The 27,309-nt window shown below is 42.6% G+C and overlaps 1 protein-coding gene across 2 annotated transcripts; it reads right to left on the bottom strand.

The window, feature by feature from the left end:
- On the bottom strand, positions 1 to 26,394 carry ITK (IL2 inducible T cell kinase). Of its 2 annotated transcripts, none has more exons than XM_054388914.1 (17): positions 26,224 to 26,394; positions 16,184 to 16,288; positions 13,133 to 13,214; positions 11,683 to 11,811; positions 11,017 to 11,057; positions 10,078 to 10,229; positions 9,552 to 9,617; positions 9,318 to 9,372; positions 6,880 to 6,959; positions 6,106 to 6,242; positions 5,069 to 5,143; positions 4,227 to 4,398; positions 3,289 to 3,505; positions 2,461 to 2,525; positions 2,259 to 2,377; positions 591 to 748; positions 1 to 72 (listed from the first exon to the last, which is right to left on the bottom strand). In XM_054388914.1, exons 1-17 carry the CDS (start codon positions 26,392 to 26,394, stop codon positions 1 to 3), a joined length of 1,896 nt encoding a protein of 631 aa, XP_054244889.1. The 2 variants fall into 2 exon arrangements, with proteins under 2 accessions (XP_054244889.1, XP_054244890.1); XM_054388915.1 differs by having other exon boundaries at positions 11,008 to 11,057; positions 26,224 to 26,361.
- Between the last annotated feature and the right edge of the window lie 915 nt (positions 26,395 to 27,309).

The raw sequence follows: 27,309 nt of genomic DNA, 5'->3' as shown, positions 1-27,309 counted from the left end.
TTACAGATCAAACTCAGAGATTTCACTCAGCTGATACAGCAGAACAGAAAAGGAGGGTCGGTCATCTTTCCTCTGAGGAGGGAGAGAAGAGAGAAAGAGTACATTAATGTCAGCTTGAGAGGAATGGCAAGGTTAGGGAGGAAAATCTTGTGAAGAAACTGAGTACTAACAAAAATATAATCTATTGTTATATAGAAAATGCCAGCAGAAGAATGAGCTTCCTTCTGTGCAATGGCTTCTTTCCTACCAGCAGTGAATTTTGCCTAGTGAACACTAAGTACCTTGTGACGGGTTGACTGTCACTTTTACCATCACTATCAAAACTCAGCCTTCTTGAAGCAAGCTAGAGTTAGGTGCACTACACAGACTTCTTGGTGATGCAAACACACTCTATAGAACTAGCAGCTTAAATAAAAGGCAAGAGCCTAGAGTTGTCTTGCTAGTGCAGATGAAAGCTACAGATTGCTTCACGTCAAGGATTTTACTTTGTGTTAGCATGTGATATGTATAACTCTCTATCTCCTCCTGAAAACCAAGAGGAAGAAAGCTCTCGTGTTTCAGAGCCAAAGTTCTTCCATGACAATACTAACCATCTTCCAGCAGTGGCTCATGACCTCATAAATTGCCTTGGAGGCCAGCTTGGGTTTGTAGAGTCGAAATCCTGCATTGATTTCTTCCACCACTTCTCCATTGGTACGGTTCTCATAGGGGATTTTACCTTCACTGAAGACCTCCCACATCAGCACTCCTAAAGCAAACAAATGAGAAAAGCCACAAAGAAGCAAATAAAATCCTCAGCAGGCCCATGGCCACCTTCCACCTTCCTGAACTGGGAATTTCTCACACCCATTTTGTTCTCCTGGGCACAGCAGGATTTCAGGCCTGGCAGAAGAGATGAATGGACTGCAGAGTAGCAGAGCAGAAAGCTTCTCACAGTCATGAGACCATGACATGACAGAGGAATCCTCTTTTGCAAACCCCAGTGGATGGGGAGATAACAGGTCTGACAGATGTACAACACTGCTGTCTGCACATTGCACAAAGGAGGACTGGCCAGTGCAAACAAAGCTCACCGGTATTTCATTCAGCCTGGAGCTGGTGTGAGCCAACTTCATCAGGCTTGGCTTGACTGTAAATCAAACTGAGCACCCTTTTGGAAGCATTTGGCTGGCAGTGCACAGGCCAGTGAAGCAGAGGAACATTCTTATCAAAGTAGCATCTCTCCCCATGTCACTGCTGCTGTGCTGTGAGGTGTGAGAGACAGCTCCACTGGCAAACGTTGTCCCTTGTTAAAATGTGGTGAGTGCTGATAAGCCTCTTCCACGTGCCAGGAGATGTGGAAAGAGGAATGGTGCTCTCTGAAACATCTCCAGGTTTGCAAAGGCACTTGTGTGGGTCTGAGCATCCAGCTCCCACTGTGTTGCTCGTAACCCACCACAGGAACGCACAACTTCAACACAGCAGAAGACAGTAAAGGGAGAGGGGAGCACAGAATTCACAAGTACAGACTAGCAAAGGTTATAATCCTGCATTATTTACTGCTAGGCCCAGGGCTGAGTGGCACCCCATTGACTGTGTGCTGTGCACAGCACACTGCCCTGATTCATTCTGCAGGACCACGATTTGCATGTGAGCTGGAGATGGGCCAGACACATCAGTGTGCCAGATCTAGAGGCCAGGGGACGGCCTTTGTTATCTCCACTGCCAATGGCTTTGGGGAAAAAAATATACAACTGTTTTCTTATCTGTGAGTGTCCAGAAGGGAGACCAAAGAATAGAGGCAAAAAACAATGCATTGGGGAGCAGGAAATGAGGTGAGAAAATGCAAACAGCGAAATAATATTTTTCAGATCGGCATAAAGCAAACAGAGCCAGCAAAGCAAACTCAGGAGGGCAGAGAGTTTGAGTGAAACATGCAGAAAGACAGTGCCTAATTGCCTTTCCTTGCACTATATAATCTTGTTAGTGACTCTTCAACCTTTTTTTGGACACTCTTGCTAGACCTGCATGAAGCAGAGTTCATAATTTGATATTACACAGCATTGTTCAGGTATAATACATTAAATTGGCAGTGTTTGCAGTGTTCCTAAGTAGCTGGGGAGTTTACTATTCTTTTCTTTCTTTCACTTAAATGATTTAGGCTTGCTTTATTCAGGCAAAACACCCTTGGTGCATAGAAGATTTTACTTGAGGTCTGAGCCCCTAGGTTTTCTGAGCTGATGTGTTGATTTTTTTCCATTCTGACAAGAGGCTCTTACCAAATGACCAAACATCAGATTTGGTGCTGTAGTTGCTGTAGGAGAAAACTTCTGGAGCAGACCACTTGACTGGAAACTTGGTACCTGTGGAGCTGGTATACTGATCATCAAGGACAATCCTGGAAAAAAAAAGAGTCTGCTGAGTAACCCACTCCATCTCAGGACAGCCCCACAGGAGCATGTGCAGACTTGTTGCCATTACCTTGACATGCCAAAATCAGACACTTTCACCACATGGGATTCCCCCACCAGGCAATTCCTAGCAGCCTGCAAGACAAGAAGGTGCAAAGGTCAGAGCTGAAAGGTTATCACAGCCACTCAGCTGGTCTTCTACTGGCAGAGCAGACAGTACTTCTAAAAAGGAGGATCAAAGTGACACTGTACCATACAAAGATGATGAAAACTTGAGGTTCCCATGCTTTCAGTACATTTTGCAGCCAGCATGTTCCTATTGCCAAGAAATCTGTTCAGCCATCAGTCTGATTTGCAGGCTTTTGTTGCCCAGAAAGGGCAAAGATCCTAAAATATCCACAGCTACTCACAGTCCTTGCTCCCCTAACAAAACAGCAGCAGTGACTGATGCAGCTTAATTGAACAGCATGCAACTAGAAGTATTCTATCAGCAATGCATGTTTATACACATATTAGAGCAGAGCTTTAGGGCATCTTTGTTGATTTTATAAATGAAAAGTGGTCATGAACAAGAGTCCACTCAGAGAAAGAAGCCAAATTCATGTCCTTGTTTCTTCACTCCCAAACACAATTAAGGGAAACAGATTAATAGTACTCCAGGGAATGTCTTTTTTTTTTTGTGTGTGGGGGTTTTTTGTTGTTGGTTTAGTTTTGTTCTCTTTTTTCTTCTTTTTTTTTTTTTGTAAAGTATTGATGCTGCTTCTGTAATAAGGAGAGATACTGGATCCACTGTCACTAAAGAGGCAGGAGAAATGTGAAAGTTGAAATTAAGGAAGGGAGAAAGTGCAGGAAAAAGCCCATCTGAAGCAGGGAAAAGGTCTGTGTGGGACCAACGTACCAGGTCTCTGTGGATGACAGAATTTTGTTCCAGATAAGCCATTCCTTCACACACATCTTGGCACATCCCCAGCAGGGTTTCCTTTGAAAAACTGCCCCTCTGGCTCCTGAGGTAGTCAGACAAGCAGCCATTCTCCATGAATTCAAACACCAGGCAAAGGGGAGTGTTCTCAAAGCACACACCATAAAGCTGGACTAGCTTGGGGTGAGACAGCTTCCTGTGGGACATGGAGGGAGGTGGAAAAGAGGCTCAGTGCCTTCTATTCTTACAGCAAGTGTGTTATATACAGCTGCCTCTGCCATCCTGCTGCACCCTTCTCTCTTCAAAGTCCAATTATGAAAGCAGGAAGAAGAAAATATGTAGACCAAGTCTAATGTCAAGTAGCAGTAAGCATCATCCCATTTTGATGGTAATGGTTACCAAGAGACTTTTCTGCAAGGAAAATCAGCCAATCAAATAAAAATAAAATCCATTTGTTTCTATGTTAGAGAGATATGTAAAAGACATGAAGTCCATAAAAACCAAAAAGAAATATTTCCAGTTGTACAAAGCAAAAAACCAACCAAACAAAAATTGCTGGTAAGGTTTTTTCAGTAAAATTTCCCTTGAATATTAAGAGATTCTCCATCTAATTGTTTTTGAGAAAAACTGCTCTGTTCTCAAAACACACCATCAGTTAACACTGCCTTTGAGAACAGCAGAGATCTGGAAGATGATTCTGGATATTGATAGACTTAGAAGCACAGTAATGCACCTCCACGTTGATTTGCCTTCCCTTGTAACCCCCAGAGCTTACTGGTCCCTCTCTACTATTCAGATACGCAGTAGATAATCCAAGTTTAGATTCCCCAATCATATTCCTGAACACTGTCACAACATTTTAGTCCAGTCTTATGAATCCTACAGGGTTGTATTTTCTTGGTGAATCTATTACTTACATTAACACTTTAGCCTCCTCAATGAAATCCTCTTCAGACATTGCTCCTTCACGAATAGTCTTTATGGCTACTTTTGTCTTCTCCTGCCAGTAGCCAAGGTAGACTACCCCAAACTGACCACTGCCAATTTCCTGTACACTAGTGAGCTCAGAAGGTTTAATGACCAATTTTCCTGTTGATTGTAAGGGAGAAAGAGTAAGGATCTAGCACTAAAATGTCAAACAGAAAGCTTTTGTGTATTAAACAATGAGACAGAATTCAAAGTGAGACTTTCTGGCTCTCCCTCAAATTGTCTGTCTGACCTTTGGGAGCTCATTTGGCTGGTTCATGCTGCAGGTCATGTTCAAGAGTAGGAACAACAACATCCCTTTTCTTCCCCCCATTTATCTTGTCTATCCAGTTCCTCAGGAAGGGTTGTTTCTACCATGTATATTGTGCACTACCAAGCACAAGAGGGTTTCGGGTTACTTTGATGTCTCCAAGAGACAATGCCAGCAAAATTCTGTAGATGACAATATGCAAAGGGAGGCATCTTTAAAGGTGTGCTCAGCTTTTATGAAGTTATGCTGTGCTCCTACTCCCATCAACATTTGCTCAGTATTGATTTCAGTCTTCAATGCTGACTTTGTGGAGACACTGGAGTTGTCATCACCCTCAAGGCACTGCGTGGTCACTTCATTCAGTTATCAATGGTAATGACAACGAAGACAATCTAGCGAATGGTAGCAGTGATCTCAGGAAAAGTAGTTATTGTGGTAATAGTCACATGAATATTCATCAGTGTCCATGGGGATGGTCAGGATCACCCAGCTAAGCAGTGAGGCTAGGTGAGAGCACCATACCGTAGCTCAGCCCTGCAGTGATCGGGGCCTTTTTTCTCCAAGAGGACACTGCGTACCGCAACCGAGTGACGAGACCTGGGGAAGAGAGGGACAGCTGAGTGCCAGGGACTGTCACAGTCACACAATCTGTCTGTCACTACCCTAGAAGGCAGTCTGGGTACTGGTAGCAGATCTACTGTACTGAGTTCCCAGCTCCACTTGAGGGCAGCTGAACCTCTATTCTGACTGCAATTTCCTGCCCGCTAGAAGGAAGCCTGTTCTGAGCAGTTTCGGCTTATTTCCCATTTTCACTCTGTCAGCAAACGTGAGCTGTGAGTCTCTGTTAGCTTAGCTCTGATGAAATTCCAAATGGTATCTTTTTATTTGTAGGGTATTTTTGAAGCCCAGGCTTCCCCTTGGTACTTCTGGACTGTAGGGATGGGAGTCTTTGAGGGACTCTCATGGTTATGGATCCTAGCCACATCCGTAACTTTGTGTCAAATCAAGGCCCAGGGATATATCACCTCCTGGGCAAGAAGGCTCTGGAGCATAACTGAAACGGGTAGCTTGATCTTCACAGAGTGATTGCCCATTGGAATGGACTGCCCAGGGAGGTGGTGGAGTCGCTGTCCCTGGAGATGTTCAAGAAAAGACTGGTTGAGACACTTAGTGCCATGGTCTGGTTGATTGGATAGGGCTGGGTGATAGGTTGGACTGGATGATCTTGGAGGTCTCTTCCAACCTGGTTAATTCTATGATTCCATGATCTGGCAGTGGTGACATACTTCTATATGCCCCCAGGAATGAAAGGACTCTCTATAGTATATTATTGCGACCCATGGTGGTGAGAGTCAGCTTCAGAAGGAAGGCCAGAGTGATGAAGAAGAGTTGCAAGCTGGCCTGAGATGGTCAGTGCCAGGATAAGTGGAAGAAAAGGTGATGCCATTTAACATTTCGTGGTAAGGGCAGAGGGCTTGGGAGCCTTCCTTCATTCAAAACAGTCACCTGGCTGAATGGTAAACCAGCAGCTTCCCTGGTTGGCCTCAGCCTTCACTCACCTCCTGCATTGTGCTGGTGATAGTTGATGAGTTCAGGGATGCAGTCAAACACATGCTTTTCTGCCAAGTAATATCTCTTGGGAAAGTCAGTTGTCTCGTTGATGTGATAATGCTTTATAACAGGATTGTTGTCCGTGCTGAAAAAGAGGAGGTTTTCTTTGAGAAACCAGGGTGCAGCAAAAGGACAGGAATTTGGAGAGTAAATCAAACAGGAGCAAGTGAGCAAAGGGGAACCTTCCCTATGCAGAACAAATGGGAGCAGGAAATGAGCTGCAATTGCTACTGAACAGTGTACTTCTATGTTCTGCCTCTCACTCATAGATGGTCTCATCTCTAGAAAGGCTGAGATTTCCTGATAAGAGCAGGTTCAGTACTGAGTGTCTCTGCCTCTTCTTTCCGAAACAAAACTGTCTGCCCCATCACTGAAACCCTTTCACTACTCTTGTATTACCCACCTCTGATGAGTCCAGCATATAGCCCACGTGGATGCTGCCAACACTTCAGCTGGAGGGACAATTCCATCAAAATTACAAACCCAATGATTACTAAGAGACTATTTATAGGCACATATTTAGATGAAGGGAGAAGTGGAGCCTTTTATAGGCTGTGTGAATGGCAGCAAAATCTTCTGCCTTTTTTTGGAAGTGTTTTACTCTATCATTTTCATGAGCCTTCTGCTCTTTCTGTGTAATGCCAAAACAACTGAGATCACACTCTGATAGAAGCCATTTCATCGATGTAATTGATGGGAAAAGCTGCTGAGCTCAGCTGTACCTTAATGCTTTGGTGAAAACAGAGACTGTGTACACGCCAGGCTGTCTCGAATCTCTCACCATGAAGGCACCTTCCCTACCCTGTAAGAGGAGCAAAGGAGGGAAAGATGGTTAGAGACATAATGGAGAAAAAGAAGAAAGCTGGGGACAAAGCTCTGCTTGTTCCAGCCCTGTCTGTGCTCAGTCATGAGGATGTGCTATACATGTAGGAAAAAAAGGAGCCATCAGCCAGCCCTGATGGCTGCCCAGGGCCTGCAGGTACACCCAGCTGGTCTCTCTTGGGTGCCATGTATTTTTAGCTCAGTTTCCTGAGGAAATGAGACTTATGCTGAGTATGTGTGGGTGTGGGTACACGAGTGTGTGTCTCTCTGTCCCTCCAAACCTCTCCTCTGGAAATTCTGAACCCATTGGTTGCTTTCAACCTTCTCTGACAAAACACTGGTGTTATTAATTACACACAAGTTCAATGAAATGGACAGCCAAGAGGAAAGGCAAACCTCTTTGAGTGCCTCCATCAAGAAAGCAGCTACAGAACAAGAGTCACAGAGAAATTTATTCAACACCAGGGATTCCATATGGAAGTGTATGAAAGATAAGTTGCCAGTGTACCGCAAATGGGAAAAGATGGTCAAGAGCCTGCCATTGCATAGGTGACCCAGTCATCCAGCTTTTGAACATCAATGTGGAGGAAAGCAGACTTCCTCCACTCTGCACTCATGGAACAGTTTTCCTTTTTAATATTTTTTTTTGCTGTAATTGTTTTCTGCTCATCTGAATTCTAAAGTGTAACATGGGCCACGATCTGGCACTAAAGGAACAGATGTCAGAGAAGATTTAACATCACAGTTTGGATGTGATGTGATGTACCCTGCTGAGATGCACACTGCTAATGAACTGGGAAGACCTTATGGAGGTCTTTCAGTACTTAAAGGGGGTGTATAAGAAAGATGGGGACAGACTTTTTAGCAGAGCCTGTTGTGACAGGACAAAGGATGATGGCTTTAGACTAAAAGAGGGGAGATTTAGATTAGATATAAGGAAGAAATCTTTCATTATAAGGTTGGGGAGACACTGTCCCAGGTTGTCCAGAGAGGTGGTGGATGCCCCAGCCATGGAAATATTCCAGGTCAGGTTGGATAGGGCTCTGAGCAACTTGATCTGGGTAGAGATGTCCTTGCTGACTGCAGAGGGGTTGTACTAGATGACATTCAAAGATCCCTTCCAACTCAAACCATTTTATGATTTTGTGACTTTTATTTGCAGATGCTTCATCTGCCACCTCAAGTGCCTGATTATTTTGTTTTCTCCTCTGCTTTCCATGGTAGATTTCCTCCACTTCCTCAGCTTTCCAGGGTTGTCTCTTCAATGTGTCAGCACAACATCTACCCTATTTGCACTACACGATATCTAGTACAGTGGAGCTCTAAAAACCATCTCCAGATGCTGCTGTAGGGGCATCTGCATTGTGGAAAGTGAGGGCTGTTAGGACTTACCCCCTGGCAGTTTGAGGTTGCTTGCACAAGCAGATAGCATCCTGCCTGAGTTACTTTAAGCACTGCTCTTGCTCTTATGTCTCACTTAACAGCAAACCTGGTCAGATCACTCATGAGCTTGGCCACATTGCTGGAGGAGCTGTGGGGGCTGTGAGATTTTGAACTAGGAGGCCCTGCAGCCACATGGGGGTAGCTGCCACAGAAAAGTTGTGCTAGTAGGACCAAAGGGAAAAAGTGAGATCAATAAACCGTGTGTGGACACGTCCTACAGGAGTTTATGGGAACTAAAAGAATCTCTAAACCCATAGAAAAATGTTTTTGCTTTCATAAAATACTATAATTCCAAGAAACACTTTATTTGGGACTCCTGTTAGTCTAAGAGCTGATTTGAAAATAAGGTTGTGTTATGTTTGTGTGGAAACTTTGAACAAGAATGCTTATTTTCACTGCAGTCTTCACTGGAAAACTCTGGCTCAGCTGAAAAATTAAAGATACATGCTCACATGCACACCCTCACCAAACTGAAAAAACAATCCCCAAACCCCAACCCTTGGCTTTCACCCAAAACATTTCAGCACAAGATTAGTCAGGTTTTTAGAAAACTACTGGCATCCACAGGCCAACTGCAGAGACAGAAGAGATGAGCTAAAATCACAGTTGTCCTTTGACATGGTGTTCTGAAAGAGTTTTCCATCAACCCCAGCTGCTGAGTGTGCTTGAGGAAGGATGTCATAGCTCCCTGCTCGTGTTCAGCTGCCATGGAAGTAAGGGGGGGTGCTAGTGGTTCTTTATCTTGCATCACACACTAAGAAAAGCCAAGGACAGCAACACAGCAGGAACCCAGGGTTCAGCTCTCTCTTACACAAAGCAGCCCTCACAGGCTTCTCCTCATTTGTCATTAATTAATTATTATTGCCCATCCACCCCACATATAACACTGGTTTACCTCATCCCTGAGGAGTGTTTCTGCTCTGCTTCTGCTGATGTTCTTATTGTACCATCTGAAAACATCAAGAGATTCCAATTTAGCATTGCTAGGCTAGTAAAGCTTCTGCTGAAAAGCTTCTGAATTGAGCTCCCAGCAGTAGCAGCAAGAGATTGTGGAGTAGGGACATTTCAGGCTTTGTGGCTTCTAAAACAGAGCATTTGGAGGTGCAAGAAAAACACAGGCACAACTTACTCATATATTTGCAGATTCTCGGGTGATTTTTCCACCAGGTAGCTGCTTGGCACGTAGCCTTCATGCCTGTTAAAACACAACATAGTGAGACAGGCAGGATTTTCTCTGTGTATGTGGAAGTCAGCCCTAAAAGATCTGCCTGCTCTTTGCATAATAAAGATGCTGGTTGTTATGTATTGAGTAGGGTTAATGGAGAAGAAAACAACTGATTGCAGCTCTATTTTTTTTTTTTTTTACTCTAAATATCAGCCTGAGCTAAAGAGTGGTTTGGATTTTTCTTTTGTTTGTTTGTTTGCTTGTTTGTTTGGTTTGGTTTTAAATTACTTCTCAGGTCCTTTTTCTTCAGCTGCCTGAATACCAGCAACATCAAAAGGAAGAAGGTTACCATAAATAACTTCCGTCACCATTTTCCTGTATATCAGAGGATGCTTCACAAAAATCATACTAGAGGCTAGCATATGTATTAATGGAAAAATAAATGTGATTTAGAAATTATTTGTAAATTGGCTGCTGAAAAGGGACTTACCCATTCTTATCTTGAATCAGCCACCAGTGTTCTTCAGAGCTGTCAATCACATAATATTCCTCATTACATTGTAATGTCAGCTCCTGTGGATTCTGAGCTTCATAGTCGTATATGGCCATGACTGTGGCTTCCTTTGGGTCCAGCAACAGTTTCTGCACAAATTAGGAAAATGACTCATCATATTCATATTCATAAAACCCAAAGGCATGCTCTCTAAGATGATATTTCTCTGGCAGAACTCTGGGTTCAAAAGCTTCAAAGCTAGGAAAGCGCTCCAGGGTGTCTAATGAGGTATGGGGGAAACAGGAGAATTTTCAACACCTTCAAACAATGAATTTCATAGGAAAAAAATGTAGTTGCACAGAAAATCGTTTTCTACTCCTTCTTAGAGCAGGATCACCTCTGTCTAATCTGTTCTTCACAGATGTTCCCTAAACTCCTCTTAAAAGCCCCCACTGATAAAATCTTCATGGTTTCCCTGCTGCTCTCCAGTAAGGCACTCACCCCTAACAACCACCCAGCTTCTCCTTTCTAAATAAAATAATAAGCCAATGACATTTTGCACCATCCACAAGTGGGTTTGTAAAATCACTTCTCTGTTCTCATCACAGCAGTTCTTCTCATATCCCTCCTACTTCCCCAGTTTCCCTTTCTATAGACTGAAAAAAAATATACAGTTGAAACTTCATTCACCATTGGAAAGGTATTTGTGAAACCAAGCTGTCCTTGCAGGAGTGAACCTAACTCTAGGGGGATGTCGCTGGTTTATAGCCTACGGAAAAAAATATGGCAAAGGTATTTAGAAAAGCCCAGGTAATGTTATCACAGGTGATATTCTAGGTCACTGCACTGTGGTGAACTTTAATGAAGATATATTCATCTCTGCTAGCTAAGCACACAGGACATTAAGGATAGCTCAGCTTTCCTCACTGCACTCACCCAGTTATCTTCAGGAGTGGGAGGAAGAGGCTTCATTGAGGCTGAAATGAAATAGAGAAAGCTAATTTGAAGTACCTCTGGACAAAAACTGGAGAAACCATCAAGGTAATGAATTAATAAAGGTGATACAAAACCAGTGACTAGAATGCCTTGGTCATTTAGAGCAAGATATGCCAACATCCTGCACCCAACACAATGACTGTAAGCCACACAGCAACACAGCATGGATTCAAAACTGGAGTACAGATTGCTTTAGGAAATATTCAGATACAAGGTAAAAGTGTCTTGGGTGATTGAATGTGATTTTTCAGGAGACAAAGTAAAAATCATGCTTGGCCATTGAAGCCATGGAGGAAGCATGGTTAGGACACAATAGGACACACAGCAAGTATTTCAAGGAAGTTGTTATCATGGCTTATTGACTGACTGCAGCTGATCAGCTTCCTAGTTCTCCATCTCATTCCAAAGACAGCACCAAGCATCACACCAAGCATTCATTCAAAACAGTAAATGATAAACCAGAATATCACAAGAAGCCAGCAATATGTCTTTTAATGGAAGGCTAACATGATATTCTTTGATGTTCTGTATGAGACAGATTTGATACTTTACTTCTGCTAGGAATAATTATTTTCAAGGACAGGATGGTCTTAACAAATCCTATACCATTTTTGCTGGGGTCATACTCCACGCAGCCAGCTGCCATCTTCTCTGTTTGAGCACAGCATCTCCACTTGCCATCTATCCAAAAATCCGGATGACACTTTGAAACCAAACTGTTGTTATTTCTGGTTTCTGGAAAAAGGATGGGAAAGAAAAAGGAGGGGGGAAAGGAATTTATTTGCATTTACATCAGCTTTGAAATACATCTAGAACTGAATGGAAATAATCTGCACTTCAAAGAGGCTTCTTATTCTTGTCAAACTAAGCTGTGGTGAATATTATCAGCGTCCTCCATTGATGTTTTCTTTTTTTCCTGAAAGGAGTGAATGCCATGACTGACATGGAGGAATAGCATTCCTGCTTCTGATGGAGACCGACCTCCTTACTGCAGGAGAACAGAATCCTGTCAAAGGGACTCTCTCTTTAAACTGGTAAACACCAAAACCACACAAGGAAGGTCTCATTAAAAAAACTGGCAGGTCATGTACTGATGGTTCTCATGAAAGACCACAGCTCCACAGTATGTGTATGTGCAGGACATGGACACTTACTGCTTTGGCTCAGTGCTCAGAAGGAGTTGTACAAGCTAGCATTAAGCAGCAATAAACCAGTACTGAATGTCTGCATGAGTGATTAAAGGTCCTTCTTTTTGAAGTTCTCTGCAATAACAGCTTTCCTAAAAGGAGCAAAAAAACTCTGCTGGCCTGTTCCTATTGTGCAAGGGAGGGGACCATCTCAAAATGTTGAAGAAGAGGTGATGAAGTAGAAGCTTGGAGCAGGTGTGCTGCAGAAGGTGAATAACTGGTCACAAGAGTTAAGTGCATGAACTTCCCAGTGTTTCCATTAGGCACAACGTTTTGAGAGTGAACATTACAGCACCTTGCATTATAAAAGAGGAAAAAGCTATGATGGAAGCCTGTTGCAATTTTTATGTAAGTAACACCTTCCTTATATGAAGCATTCTGCTTCGTTTCTGCCTGGGGTGGTTATTGTGTTCACTTCAGAATCATTGCAGCCAACCACAGCACAATTCAGGAGGTGAACGGGAAATGAAAGCTGCCCACAAAGATGTTACTTAATAGTCATGAATCTCTAAACAAACAAAAAATCTATTAATAAGAGCTAAATCTTCTATGCAGAAAATATTTATTCCCAAAAAATTGCCATAGAAATATCTTCATCTCTTCCTGAAAAAGAACCCTCAAATTATGTAACATATTAACAGCTTCTCCTAGAAAGAGGCAAATAAAGCATTCCATGTCCAAAATTTCCACTGCTGCTGAAAAGCACACCCACCAAATGTAAAAGCAATTAAAAAGCCTCATTCCCCATTCCCACTTTTCATGCTTAGATACAACACACTGTCTGCTCCTGCACATTTTCTCTGTATCATGGGAAAACTGCTCTGGGTTAGGTAGCCGCAACAATTTGGTGAGCACAGGGGGTTTGTTACCTTCCTTCAGCGTAAAGACCCATCTCTGCCGGCTCTCACGGTTGGGTGCAAACACATAGAGTATGTAGTTATCGTGGACAATCTGGGTTGGGGAGTAAAGAAGGGAGACAGATATTAGAAGCAGTCCTGGGCACTGAAGGAAAGAGGCAGCAGCCCTCATACCACCAAGTTACGTGCAAAATGAGGATGCGGGGAAGCGGGGTAACAGGGACTGTGCAGAAGCATCTCTTAGACTTCTGGTGATTGAAAACGGAGCAGATATCCTGATCAAGAAAGCAATCCAGACAAGCAGTGTTTTCCATCAACTTTATACCATTAAGACATGCCAGAGAAATCAATGGAGACATAGCAATTTCGATCTGCAGAGGATTCAGCCTGTTACTTGTTGACTGCAGTTTATGCTTCTAAAGCTTCTCTGGGGACACAGCATCTGTTTCTTAGCAGCTTCTTGTAAGATACCTTCACTTAAGATCTAAGAGCCAAATTTAGCTTTTCTTGTGTCTGTATAAATCTCAAGCAACTCCCTGGAGATTCTTTGCATCACTAGTATTCTTCAAAGTTTTCAATAGCTTTCAATGGGATTAGAGGGGGGAAATGAGATGGAGTGGATGAACAACGAGGAGCCAAGATGCTGTTTTCATCAGTTTGGCCTTAATGATGAACAAAAGAAGGAAGAGAAATAAAGAACATTCGGGGAGATCTTGAGATACAAAATGACTCAGAAACTGAAGCATATGACTACATTTGGGCCTAAAATTTGATGTAACACATAATCTGTATTTCTTTTCCAATATTTATCTCTGAAATTTAATTCCAGGTGGGACCTGGCCTCTTTGATGCACAGATGCTTTGAAATATTTGACCACTGTCTTTAAACAGAGGTTTCTATGAGAGAGCAGCTGGTTTTTAAAGTTTCTCCAGGGGCACAGATGAGGCAGTGTTGATTAGTGTTTAAAGAACAGGAAACATTTGCTATCTCTTAGCCTGAAGCCCTTGCAGGCACAGCCTGCCAGCCATGTGACTCAGTTGCTTTGCAGGCTATGGAAAGATAAATTATAACCTCTTTTCCAAAAAATAAAAATAGGGGAGGAATAATTCCCCCTTACTTAAAGCCACTCCTGTTGTTATTATTGTTATGTCTGTATAATGTTTTGACAATCCAAGGCAAATTTTGAAGTATACAGTAAACAGATCTCCAAAAGATGCAGCCATGAGCATGCACAACTGCACAAACCCCACTTGTTTCATGCCTTTCTGCAAGGGGCTCATTTGCCAGAGGAGCCACACAAAACCAAAAAGCCACTGGTGGTTCTACAGAAGATTTACAGCTGAGGTATTTTTTTAAACAATCCAGACACCATAATTGTACAAAACACCACAAAACAGTCTGTGGGAAAAAATTCTGATGTTCTACAAGCCGGAGGCATTACCATGACCTCAGAGCACTGTTCATCATGACTGGTCCACCAATACTGGTCACTGCCTTCACTTTATTTTGCTGTTCCTACAAGCACTGGAGATATGGGGAGACAGATTTGGGAACAAACAGATCTAAGCATTTGTCCTTCTCTAGCCTGTGTTCACTCAAGAGCACTCAAAGTTTCTCACAGTTAGGTGGCTCCTACCCAGCCCCAGTTAAAAAATTTCCTGCCAGGCTGCTCATCAAGAGCCATTTGCAGTCAAAGAAGGCCCCAACAGAGCAACATTTTCTAATATTCTAGGTCAATTTTTATGATCTTGGCTGAGGAACACCACAAGCTGGTGGGAGGGTTTCCTGACCTAACCTAGTTAGGGAAATGATTTCCTCTCCCTTCTCATGTTTGCAAGGTAACACAGAGCATGGTAGATATGTAATTTTACTGCTCCAAGTAAGATTTACAGAGAGCTCTACAAGCTCCTTCGTCATTTGTCAGAATGACAATACCAAGCCAAGCCTGCAAAATGATCATAGAATCAACAAGGTTGGAAAAGACCTCAGAGACCATCAAGTCCAACCTATCAGCCAGCACCTCATGACTAACTAAACCATGGCTCCAAGTGCCACGTCCAATCCGTTTTTAAACACCTCCAGGGACGGTGACTCCACCACCTCCCTGGGCAGCACGTTCCACTGGCAGATCACTCTTTCTGTGAAAAACTTTCTCCTCAAATGATGCTGGCTTTGAGATAACAAGAATGGCAAAATATAAAGAAAGAAAAAGGAAATCTTGCTCTATGGCTGTCTTTTTTGTTTTTTCTTTTTATAAAGTCATCAGTCTTTTCAACATTTATTGTGTTCACGGCTCACAATTATTAGCTTTTACCTGCAAATCTGAGCCCAGATAATTCACTCTTTTAAAGCCATCTATGAACAGAGATAGCCCTGTATTCACTGAAAACCATAGACATAAAGAAAAATACCATCAACAATATCATCAAATTCTGATAAATGGCATCATAGGGAATAAGATAATAAACTGGGAATTTGTGTTGCAGTAACAGCAAATATTCTGTGGCATTTCTGCTTACATGGCAATGTAAATGTATCCTGTATGTATTAATAATTAACACTAGACAATTTGTGCCTCATCCTAGAGCTAGCACTGTCCACCTCTTGTTCATTAAGCCATCTCATCACTGAAAGCGTTCTCTGTTCTTGCCTGGAGCAGTCTCATTCACCAGTTTCTGATGTGAGGGCCACTGAATGTATTTAGTTTCAACACCACACAGGTAAATTGGCCCAAACCCTGGGTGGCTTCCCTGGGTGAAAGACAGGCTTTCTCTGAACATGAGTTAGTGGGATAGCTGAGTGTTGTGTTGAATGTGATAGGGTTAGAAGATCTAATGGTCCTTTCCAATTTAAAACCAAAGAGCATTAAGAGTTTATGACTCTTGCAATAACACTCAGGCTCTGATTCTCCAGTTCATTTCACACCTCAGTCTGCTTTTTCTTCCTTTGTTGCTATTCACCCCCATGTTTGGTTCATGAATGGCTGCACTGTGAGGGAGAATTTTCTTGAAATACCAAATGAAGTGATAATCTCTATCAGTATGTTCAACAGACAGACTCACCTGGAAAGCGTATTTATACTGACAGGGAATGATGATATCACTTTTCACAATTTCCACACATTTAATTCTGGAAACCTCCACAGAACCCTTCAAAGTCCTTTTTTTCTAAAAGACAGAGAAAAGCACTTGGTTAATACTAATGATTGTGGGTTAAGTGAAAAATCAGAGAAGACTGTAATGTCCAGAGGAGATTTCATTTTACTGGAGCAGAAGCAAATTAAATGATAATGTAAGACACTGAAAAGTATAACGAATCATTCTCATACATGGCACCTCAATACAGACTGCACATACACACATCATAGTGAAGCAGTCAAACCTTTTGGTTGGAATTCAGGTTTTACTTTTATCCTCCAGCAAAATTAAATGCTCCTTTAACCAAAAAGGACTATTTTTCATGAAATGTTCAGTTAACTAACACTCCTGTTTCATACTGAAAACCTATGAAACAACAAACATTGTATTAAAGAGAATGTCAAAGCTTTGCATTTCATCTCAAATGTAACATTTGTACTGCCTCTGTTTTCCAGGGAACAAAACACTCCTCTGGTTTCGTTCTGTGTGGGGTTTTAGCTAAGGGAAAAAAATAACAGGAAAATTTGAAATAAAGAATATGCTTCAAAAAACTGCTGACAATTATTTTTCTGGCAGCCTCTGCTGTGCTATTATTCATCATATACCAGATAGCTAGCCAACAGTATGGGTAGTTAGGAAAGGGTAAGAAAAGAACAGGCATCCAAGTGTCCTGGCTACCTCTTTCCTACTAAACGCTCACCCTGCAGCTCCTCAGCTTGTGGCACTCAGTTTTTGCAAGAGCAGGGTGAGGCAGATGCTGGCCCAGGGCAAGCAGGAGCTGAGCTGAGGCTCAGTATCTGGTGCACACTTCTGAAGGATTCGCAGCCTCTTCGGAGGCAAACTGGTTTCCTGTTTTGATTTGTTTTCAGTCGGGATTAGACACTCACTGTCTCCCAGCTCAGCTTTGCAACAGCGTGACGGAAATTGGTAAGATTCAAGAACCCCCAAAACACTGCAGAAGTTCTGGTTTTGAAATGCAGGCAACTGTCAACAGGAGGGTAACAGCATTGTAACTCTCATGGGTTATCACTCCGAGAGAGAGCAAGCTCTCGCCCTTCCTCGTTCTGCCAACCTTTGTGTCCTTCACTCTCCAGCTCCCTTCTTGTCCCTTGTTGCGTATACCACCGTGTCCCTGCAGATCACCTGCCGTCTCCTCTGGCAGCAGCTGTCCCCACCATTGTTCTGACCCCCATGGCTGATCCACTGCTACTTTTCATCGTTACATTTAGCCTGAACAAGGAGAGCAGCTGATGCCACTGGAGATGGGGTGAGGTTTGTCACGGTGTTGTATCAAATAGACTCAACACAGAGAGGCCCCAAGGCTCCTCGAACCTCGTTCTTGCACAAATGGCTATTTTGGCTTTGCATACTTGGACCTAAGTGAAGAGAGGAAAATTAGGACAGTGTGGTCCCACATTGACTCTTACTGGACTTTGCTGGTGTGTTTGGGTTTTGCACTTGTATTTGCTTGCAGTTTAACCAGTGCCCCTGGGTTTACTGCCAGGACTGTCTCCTGTAGACAACATCTGCCTATGCAGCACTATGGCGTGGAGTGGGATTATTTTTGTATCAATAAACCCATGGCCATAAAGCACTCCTACATGTAAATACCAATTAACTACCAAGAGTATTGCCAAGTCTCAGAAGGCTTCACTGCACCCCATTTCCACTGTGCATTTTCTTTGTTTCTTGTCTATTTACGTCTTTCTGCCAGACTCAGCTTCCTCTGTCTCTTCTCCACAATCTCCTCTATCATCTCTTCTGCCACTGGGACTTCTACCCTTTTGAAGAGGCACAAAGCTATTTATTTCCTATAAGAACCTTCAATTTTGCTAGGATTGAACTGCCCTTCATCTTATTCTTTTGAAGTCTAAAGGCTTAACCACATGCAATCCTCCTCTGAGGCTTTAGGAAGTGATGCTGTGCCAGTCATGCTTTGTCCTTTTACCACAGATTGTTTTTTGTTGATGCCACTCTGGACTCTGCTGGAAGAGAGGGTACAGACTTCTCAAGGAGCTTTGTTCAGTGATCCTACAGCTCTCATCACCCAATGATGTAATTTCAGCAACAGCTCCCCATAAGCTCTTGGTGCAATGTCAGGGTGCATCTCGCGGTCAGCGCCCTGCCCGGCAGATCCTCAGCAGATGGGACTTTGCTGATACAAGGCAATTACAGACCCACAGCAGCAGAAACAACTGGAATGGCCACTCACAAACCAGGCATTACCCAGAAACTGGGCTGGAAGCTAAACATATCCCTGCTTTTGAGATGTCTAACAGCACTTTAATCCAACAAAAGCAACTGGGCCATATGGAGGGGAGTGGAGAGGAAAAGCCTCTTAAAAATGGTCTCCAAAAAACCTCAGAGACTTGTTCCTAAAAAGGTGAGACAAAACATGCTGACAGATCTCCATTTGTTGTTGTCAGTCTGCTGGAGTATGATTAAGTAGATGTTTTAGCTGGCCAATCAGAAAAAAACATCAGTGGTCTTATTGTGTAACGTGTGTGGAAAGATAACCAAGGCATGCTGTTGTCCCATGAGAAGTACAGTGTGCTGCTGATCCCTCTGTCCTGGTTTATTTCTTTTGATCCATTATCTACAATATGACAAATCTGGGAAGGAGAGCTAACAGCTCTGAATGGAACCAGGTGCATCACAAGCCCAACTCATTACTGTCTTCATCTCTGGTGTTTCACTCCTCTTGTCATACAGCTTCAGCAGCTCCTCCACTGATTAATCCTTTACTCTGAGTCTACTGCATAAACTAGATGACCACAGTGACTTTTATTTGCCTAAAACACTAGGGCAATTGACTATGAAATCATTCAGATAGCCCTTTCCTGAAACAAAAGAAGGCATCTCATCATGCATGCTTGGGCAATGAGCCACCTGGTATCTGCCATGTGCTAAGACTACATAACCACCAACTCTGATACTCACCCAAATCATGGCAGCGTGGCCACTCAACAAAACAAATAGCTTTTCACTAGCTCACGGTCTGCAGCAGGGGAAGGAACCTTATGTGGAGACCATGGCAAGTGCACAGCAAGCTGTCAGCGATCGCTGCAGGTCACACAGATCTGCACTGTGAGCACACTTCCTGACCATGCGTCTGCAACCTCAGGCTCTGTGGATATCTAAGATCTTATAAGATATGGAGCTGTGCAATCTGAGAAATTTGCTACTTTCTGGCTAGCACTTTGCTGTTTGTGAAGCCCATTCATCAAATGCACTGTACCAAAGTATTTAGGCTGAAAGTCCCACAGTGGATGCTTTAAAAGTTTTGATGAACCTCACTGTATTTACCAAAGGGCTCTGGGTAAAAAAAAAAAAAAAAAAAAAAAAAAAGTATCTGCCAGTTCTGGAAGCAGGAAAGGGAGGGAGGCCAAATACTAGTGAGAGGCAAAGCAGGGGTGGGCAGGGCCTAATCTCAAGGAAGATAGGAGAACAGGCAGCATTGTCTGGCAGGCAGCATTGTCTGGCAGGCAGAAAGGCAGCATGGCATGTTTCACAAAGCCAGCTTGGTTCACAAGTTATATAAGAACTTCTATCTTCTTTATTTTGTGCTGGTGAGGGAAAACCAAGTGATTCAGCTTCATACTGTCCCAAACAACTCAGCAGTGGTCACACCAAGGGCTCTCCACACTGCAGCTGGGATTTCTCTGCCCCATGTAACTGGGTGTTTGTGTTCACCTCCCTACCCCTCTGTACCTCAATCTCCATCACCTGCACATCTCTTTAAAATGCTGTCTGCTTCTCCCAGCCCAGACAGGCACCTTACATCAGAGCGTATGGTCCCCTCTCTAAGCCCACTGTGTCTCCCATTGGGTATGGAGTCCTTCCTCCCACCACAAGGTCCATTTGCTCCCCAGTTGTAGCTGGACATTTTTCCCTTGGTAGGAGGGAAGGGGAAAGCTAATTTATAGCTGCGGTAGAGCAAGGTAGGAAATTCCAGTCCTCAGTAAGATCAACCGCAAAAATATTTCCGTTGCTAAAAGTGTTCGGAGGCCTTCTCCCTAGTGTCAGGGTTTGGGTTTTTTTGTATGAATCTGAGCCAGATTTCATTCCCTGTTTTCACTTATTGTCTTGATTAGCAGGAACCATTCCTAACTGGTGATTAAGTAGATGAGAACTCTTTGCCTTGGCTGTTGGCATGACTCTTCTGTCCTGTGTTAGCTGCTCGCTGTCCATTTGCTTTGGCTGGGCTCAGTGTGCAGCCTGGACAGAGGTAGAAGCTGTATTTGGGGTTACTTTGGGTGGTGACAACAAACCAGGTTATTTTTTTCAGTACTAGATACCCTCAGTAATATGCAGGGGAAATGCAAAAGCAAAAAGGCGAAGTATTTTTAGAGTGGCAATGAGAGGCTGCTGTGCTGGTGAGAGGAGTGCCTTCAATTCTAGCAGGCAGTGGCCTTAGGAGGACTGACATACCTCTGCAGGGGGCTTAGACTGGCACAGTGAGTGGTCTCTAGGTCCTCATCCACAGCTCTTACCAGTGACATGGTGACAAGGTAACCGCACACATTACCAACCAATTGCCAGTAGCAATAATACAACTTAACCATATCACACTGCCTTCACCTGTAGCTTTATCCCACCGGTGTCTGAACTGTGGTACATGTGCACCTTGGATCATATCTCTTTCATATAACCTTTCTTATATGATGGAAATAAGTCTTTTGTATTACATAAAAGCATATAGAACAGCTACTGAATACTACATGAGTTTCTTCAAAACTGTTCTTGAGTCTTGCAAAGACTGGGAAGAATGATTGAAGGATTCGGTGAAACAAGGAAAGCTAAATTAAACCGAACAAAAGACATTACTTTTTAATTAAAAAAAAAAAGCATAAGCTTTAAAGAACACACAAAAAAATCAGTCAGAAATTGTGAAAGATTATAAAGCAACAGGCAGGCACTGCAACAATATCAGCTGCAGTGTGGATTGCAATATAAAGCAAAGGCAGGCACTGGAAGCAAAGATGGCCATAGTAGAAAGGTCAAATAATAACAGCATCTTATTTAAGGTTGTATTGATTTTATTGCATTAAAATTCATTGAAGCAGGTGTGATGCAGACAGATGCCAAGCATGAGTTCTTTGTGGCTGATGTGTGTATTACTAATAAATTAGTTGGAGATATGTATCAGAAGACAGATGGTATTGCAAACTCAGGCAGGCAAACAGAACTTGTTAATAAATACATGACAGGTTATGAAGTATCTACTCAGATACGTATTTATTTGGAAGGTTGTCTTTAAAACCAGAATTAAATTTGCTTCAGATGAGGATTATAACTTTAGGGAAGTGAAGGAATTCAGAATGCACAAACCAATGGGGAATGGTAGGAGTGGTCACTCTAATTAACAGGAACATCAGAACAGAGATGTTCAGAAGAAAAGTCTTAACCTGTTTACAACAGAGTTTTGGGGAAAAAAATAAGTCTTCCCAAGTCAGATACTGTGTAGAATAATCAAGGTAAAATGGACTGTTGGACTGAGGAACAAAGTGTTGCTTTTGTTACTGTGGGTAGCTGAGCTGTTACGAGTAACTCAGCATGTAGATAATGCAACAGAAGCAGCTGAAGTATTTGTAGGAGGCTGATAAAAGGCTTTTCAGCCAAATTTATTCCTTTGTTCTCCTGCAACAAGAGACTGAAAGCAAATTTCAAGACACACTGAAGTGCCATCTTTATATCTGAATATCGAAGATCTGCATGAAAGATCCCAGGACAAGGCTGATTCATGATACGTGACCTCTTGAGCATCTGACTGGTGCAGGAAGAATAGTGCTAATGTAAATGACAAGGGGACTCAGTCCTTTTCCATCTGTGCCTTTCATTCCTGCCTTTATAAGCTGGACTAGCAATAGCCCACAAGTGCACAAAGATACAAAATTTAAAGACATCTATGTGCCTGTACTTCCCAGGTGTTAGGTGTAACTTCCCAGCCCTGCTAACTCCTCAGAAGGTTTGTATGGGGCAAGATGCCTGTTTTTGAAGAAGGCAGGCTGTGGCATACTGACATGGAGTACATCTCTGTAGTTGATACAGACAGCCCCAAGCACTGTGCAGGTCCGAGTCATGCCAAGGTGAGCAGCTCTGATGCAGAGATCATGTAATGGTAAAGCTACCTCATTAGTATGATACCAGCCCTGAAGACAGTGGTCTATTCACTAAGCATGGCATCGGCCTCAGACATCTGTGCCACTTTTAGACTCCAGTCAGCTTGAAATACAGGGAGAGAAGCTTGTTTCTGGCTGTCCCCAGGTAGGAACGTGATATGCTGAAGATTGTGTAAGAACCTCTACTTAGTGACTGAAACACTAAACTACCTGTCTTCACTCTCCTGTCTGATGACCTGAAGGATTTACCAACCACCATAAGCCATTAGATGGATGGGATATAGGTAACTCACCAGCTGAAGTGGTTTTGGCAAGTCTAAGTAAGGACATTTGAACCACTGTCCTAGACATCGCTCCACAGGGATCCACTTGGCTGCTTCTTCTGTGGTACTGTAAGTGTACTGGCACCCTGAGAGTATCACATAGTGTCTGCATTATCAGTTATCAAGCTCATTGAAACAGTTAAAATGATTATTCCCATGTGCTCGTTTACTCACATGTACAGTAGCTACAAAAATCAGATGCTGGAAAGGAAGAATTTTTGCCTGTGTAATTGATTAGCATGTTACAATAAAGGCACTTCTGATGTATTTTAGTACAGACGGGGGCTGAATACATGTGCCTGTTATCAGGGCTTTATGTTAAGACAGCCCTGCATTGTGCACTGAGTAACGAATTCTAGAAAACACAGCTTCTTATTGTTGTCAGTTATTGGGGGCTCATTCTCCTAATGTGATATGTAAATATCTTTCATTAACATTAACAACGACTGTGTGCTTGGCCCCTGAGCAGAACAGTGCTTTCTGTCTAGCTGTGGCTGTGATGAGGAAAATGCTGTTACAGTGACTGCAAAAATTTGCCTTTGTTGGTTGTCCAGATAGGTTTTGGTAGAATTCACAGAATCATCCCTGTATCCCCTTGACCTGTTCGTTTCCTTGCTTTGAACTGCTATAAGAAACGTTTAAACATCTTTTTATACCCACAGCATCAAAATGCAGAGAAAGGGACTGGGTGCTAAACTCTGTTAACAGGCAAAACATAAGCCTGGGCTTAACACCTGAGTGTATGCCTGACTTTAAGCCACCCAACTGAAACCAGTGAGACTTCTCAAACCATTCAGCAATTTGTTAATTGTTTTACTTGACTTTATGCACAGACTGGGGACTAGAGAAGTGTGTACTGCACAGCATTGAACACGAAGCCTCTGGATCACTTGGTAATGAATTCTTAAAGAAACTCTCTGAAAACTCTTAGAGCAAACATCCACAGATATTTCTATTGAGAAAAATGTAATTTAAAAGGCAAGGCAGTTGCTGGCCCCATCTGTACAGTGCATTATGCATGTCTGGGGATACTCTCCATCACTGCAGCCAGCAGAGAACAGCAATATCCTTACCGCTTTGCCCTAAACCTCCAGAGCTGGCAAAGGTGATTGCCTGTGCTAACCCCTGCCAGTCCAACATGTTGTCTGTAGAGTCCTTGCAGAGCAAAGCCAAACCTGTGCCAGGGCCTGCACTAGAGAATGAATGCCACAGACCACTGAGTCCAACACGGGCTCACGCTCTCTGGTTCTGGTTCACTCGGTGGCTGGGGGTTCACTCTGTTCTCAGCACAAAACAAGAGGGTGCTTGCACAGGCTGCCCTAAGCTTTCCTGTCCCAATCAGTGATGACCTGACCACACAGAGGTCATACCAGGATGGTCTGATTTTAGGGAAGATTACTGAAGAGGCTGAGGATCAGTTCTGGGAGCATTTCATAGGGCAAACTCTTTTCTCCCCATTTTGTTCTGTTCATGTAACAACTTGATTTTAACAGTTTGTATCAGAAGAAAATTCATCATTTCATGGAAAATCAGCCCTGTAATTACAGGTTTACCCATCATCCCTCAAATGTGTGTAAGGGCCTAAAGGTACATGCGTGTTTATATATACTTGTGTACACACATATAATCACAGAATCACAGAATGTCTCTGGTTGGAAGAGACCTTCAAGACCTTCAAGGTCCAACCTTTGACCCAGCACTGCAAGGTCACCATTAAACCGTGTCACTAAGCACCAGATCCACATGCTGTTTAAACACCTCCAGGGATGGTGATACCATCACTACCATGGGCAGACTATTCCAATGTTTGATAACCCTTTCAGTGAAGAAATATTTCCTAACATCCAGCTTAAATGTGTGCATGTTTGTAACTGATAGCATACGACACGAGGCAGCCAATATACCAAACTCCCATCTCGCCTAACTGACCTTTAGGAAGACTAGGGGATAAAATTTCCAAAGACACTCATATAGCACATGAAATCTATACCCCAGAGAAAGTCACTGAGTTGGATTTTCCAAACTATTTCAGTGCCTGAAGATGCTGACAGACACCTACTGCAAATCAGCAAAAGGATCTAGGCAGAGTGCATGCTGAATTCATCTCAAGTCCACCAAGACACAAAAAGAACCAAAGAAAACGATGTGTAAATATCTTGAAATAAATACAGTAGAATCATTTAAATGCTTTTGAACGTTTTACCCAGAATATTTAGCTGGAATAATTATAATGGAATAAAAAATCTTAATGGCATCTGAAAGCAGTTCAACGAGAGGGTCAAAGCAAATGTAGGCACAGTATGCAGCAATAAATATTTTCCTGTTTAAGGTAAGGTAAGGAAAACATGGAACATAAAATAAAAGCAAGAAGAAACATTTAGTTGGGGCATATTTGAGAGCAGTAACTTGCAAGTAAAAATTACTATTAACCCCTAAAGCTGATATCTAACCTCAATTGTGTTATGATATGAGGGTACATCATACTTTGATTTTTGTGTTGGCTTCAATTTTAACTTAATTTTCTGCAAGTGAGCAAGATCAGATGATCTGAAGTTGCCACTGCTGAACAGCAAGGCAACATGATCCCCAGTAACAGTGGCTAAACATAATGGATTAACAGCATGTTCAGTGACTGCTGGAAAACAAGCAATATTATTTACAGTCGTAATGAGGCTCAGCAAACATCCAGCTAAACAGAAGAGGGAAATGATTCATGCTTCACTAGAACATTTAGCACAATGGGGTGTGCAGAATGACTTCCATTTTTTTTGTCATATTTAACTAATCTGAGAAATGTAAGCTTAGGGAAACAGTGCCTAGTTTGAGCATGCATCTCATCATCATATCCCTTCTGAAGTTAACTCTGAAGACTTAGAGCCGTTACTCATGGCAGCTGAACTCATTTTAAAAATGTAAGACTGGTCTCCTAGCAGCTACCACACTGCTGCTCTGAAGAAAAGAATGAGAGGCTGGAGATTTGTGGATGACTTTCTTTGCAGATGTAATTAGTGTACACTTGTGATCTTCTCAATACAGCACTCCAGCTCACCCCTGTACATGTGAGCTGCCAGGCACACTCTCACACATCTGTTACACAGACCAGTTACACCAGCCTGTGCTAAATGCCTACAACAAAACCGTTCTATATCAGATCCATTCTATATAATAGCAACATGTACAACAAATGCCCACTTATCAGAAGCTATAAATGACCCATGTGGCCACTTTGCAACTTTCAGTGAACGGAGCTACAGCATGGTCCAGAGAAGTTAAGCAAGCAAAATTCAACAAAGGTCACCCTTCCCTCCATTAGCATCCTTCCCATCCCTTAACAAACTTCACCCTTCCTACCATTAGCATCCTTCCCATCCCTTAACAAATTTCGCCCTTCCTACCATTAGCATCCTTCCCATCCCTTAACAAACTTCACCCTTCCTACCATTAGCATCCTTCCCATCCCTTAGCAAACTTCACCCTTCCCTCCACTGCTCTGTTAAGAAAGAGAAGCTGGCTGACGTACCCCATGGCGATGTTCATAGTAAGCCAGCTTGGATTTGGTTAAGACAAAGAAGCGCACTTTGAAATTGGAGGGTGAAGTCCTTCTCTTCTGCTGGGATTTTTTGATCAGCAGTTCCTCCAGGAGCACACAGTTATTCATGGCTGAGCCAAGAATGATTGTGTCCCAGGACATGAGATGCTTGTTCTATGCACTGAGTGTCTGTCCAAGAAAGAGGCAGGAGAAGAAGACAGTTAATTCTTTCTTTTTTTTTTTTTTTTTGTTTTGTTTTTGTTTAAAAGGTGTTCAAAAGGCAGTGCATGTGCTTTGAGCTTTATCTTCCCATCTACAGCAAAGCTTCCTTTCTGCCAAACCATAACCACATCCTCTCTGAAGTCATAAACTGAACAGCACATGTTGAAATACACGCTAAGGTAAATGTTGTGGAAAAAATAACACTTGAGGGGCATTCAGTGAGTCAATGATTAAGGATTGATTAAAGAGGTGTGACATGATTAAGCATCTGTCTCCTACTTGTCTATCAAGTAAATACAGTGATGAGTGCATGAAATGAACATGAATGTACAGGGTAAGTTTCTCTACTGTGCTCTTTAGAAGTAGGTCATACACCCATATTCCTGCTTCGAAGGAATGGTGCCTTCCCCTTTGGAGTATTTAACAGTTCACTGTGACTCCCAGAGATTTCATACATCTTGCTTCAAGGAAGTTTCCCACATAAAATCAAAGTTCCTACTCTGTAAGCAAAAGAAAATTACATTCAGGATATACTTGTGTAAGGACTGATGAATATTTGTAGTTGTTAAATATTTAAACTGAAAGCAAATGGTTGCAATAACTGATAAGTAGTCAACTATCACTGCTAACTATTGACTGCTTCAGGTCCACTCTAATGAGTCTATGGCTGGATGTTCCAGGAGGCACAGGCACAATCAATACCAGTGCAATCAGCAGTGAAGCGAGGACAGTCAGGACTTCAGGGCACCATTCAGGGCAGTCTGCACCTGGATAGATCTAGAATTATAAACAAAGTCATATGTACCCAATGCAGTCAGTACAACAGCACTGTGATATTTAAAAACAAATGCAGTT

This window comes from Indicator indicator, chromosome 18 (assembly GCF_027791375.1).
Source record: "Indicator indicator isolate 239-I01 chromosome 18, UM_Iind_1.1, whole genome shotgun sequence".
NCBI lineage: Eukaryota > Metazoa > Chordata > Aves > Piciformes > Indicatoridae > Indicator > Indicator indicator.
The sequence above is the reverse complement of the archived record's forward strand: the minus strand, read 5'-3'. Positions and strand labels throughout refer to the sequence as shown.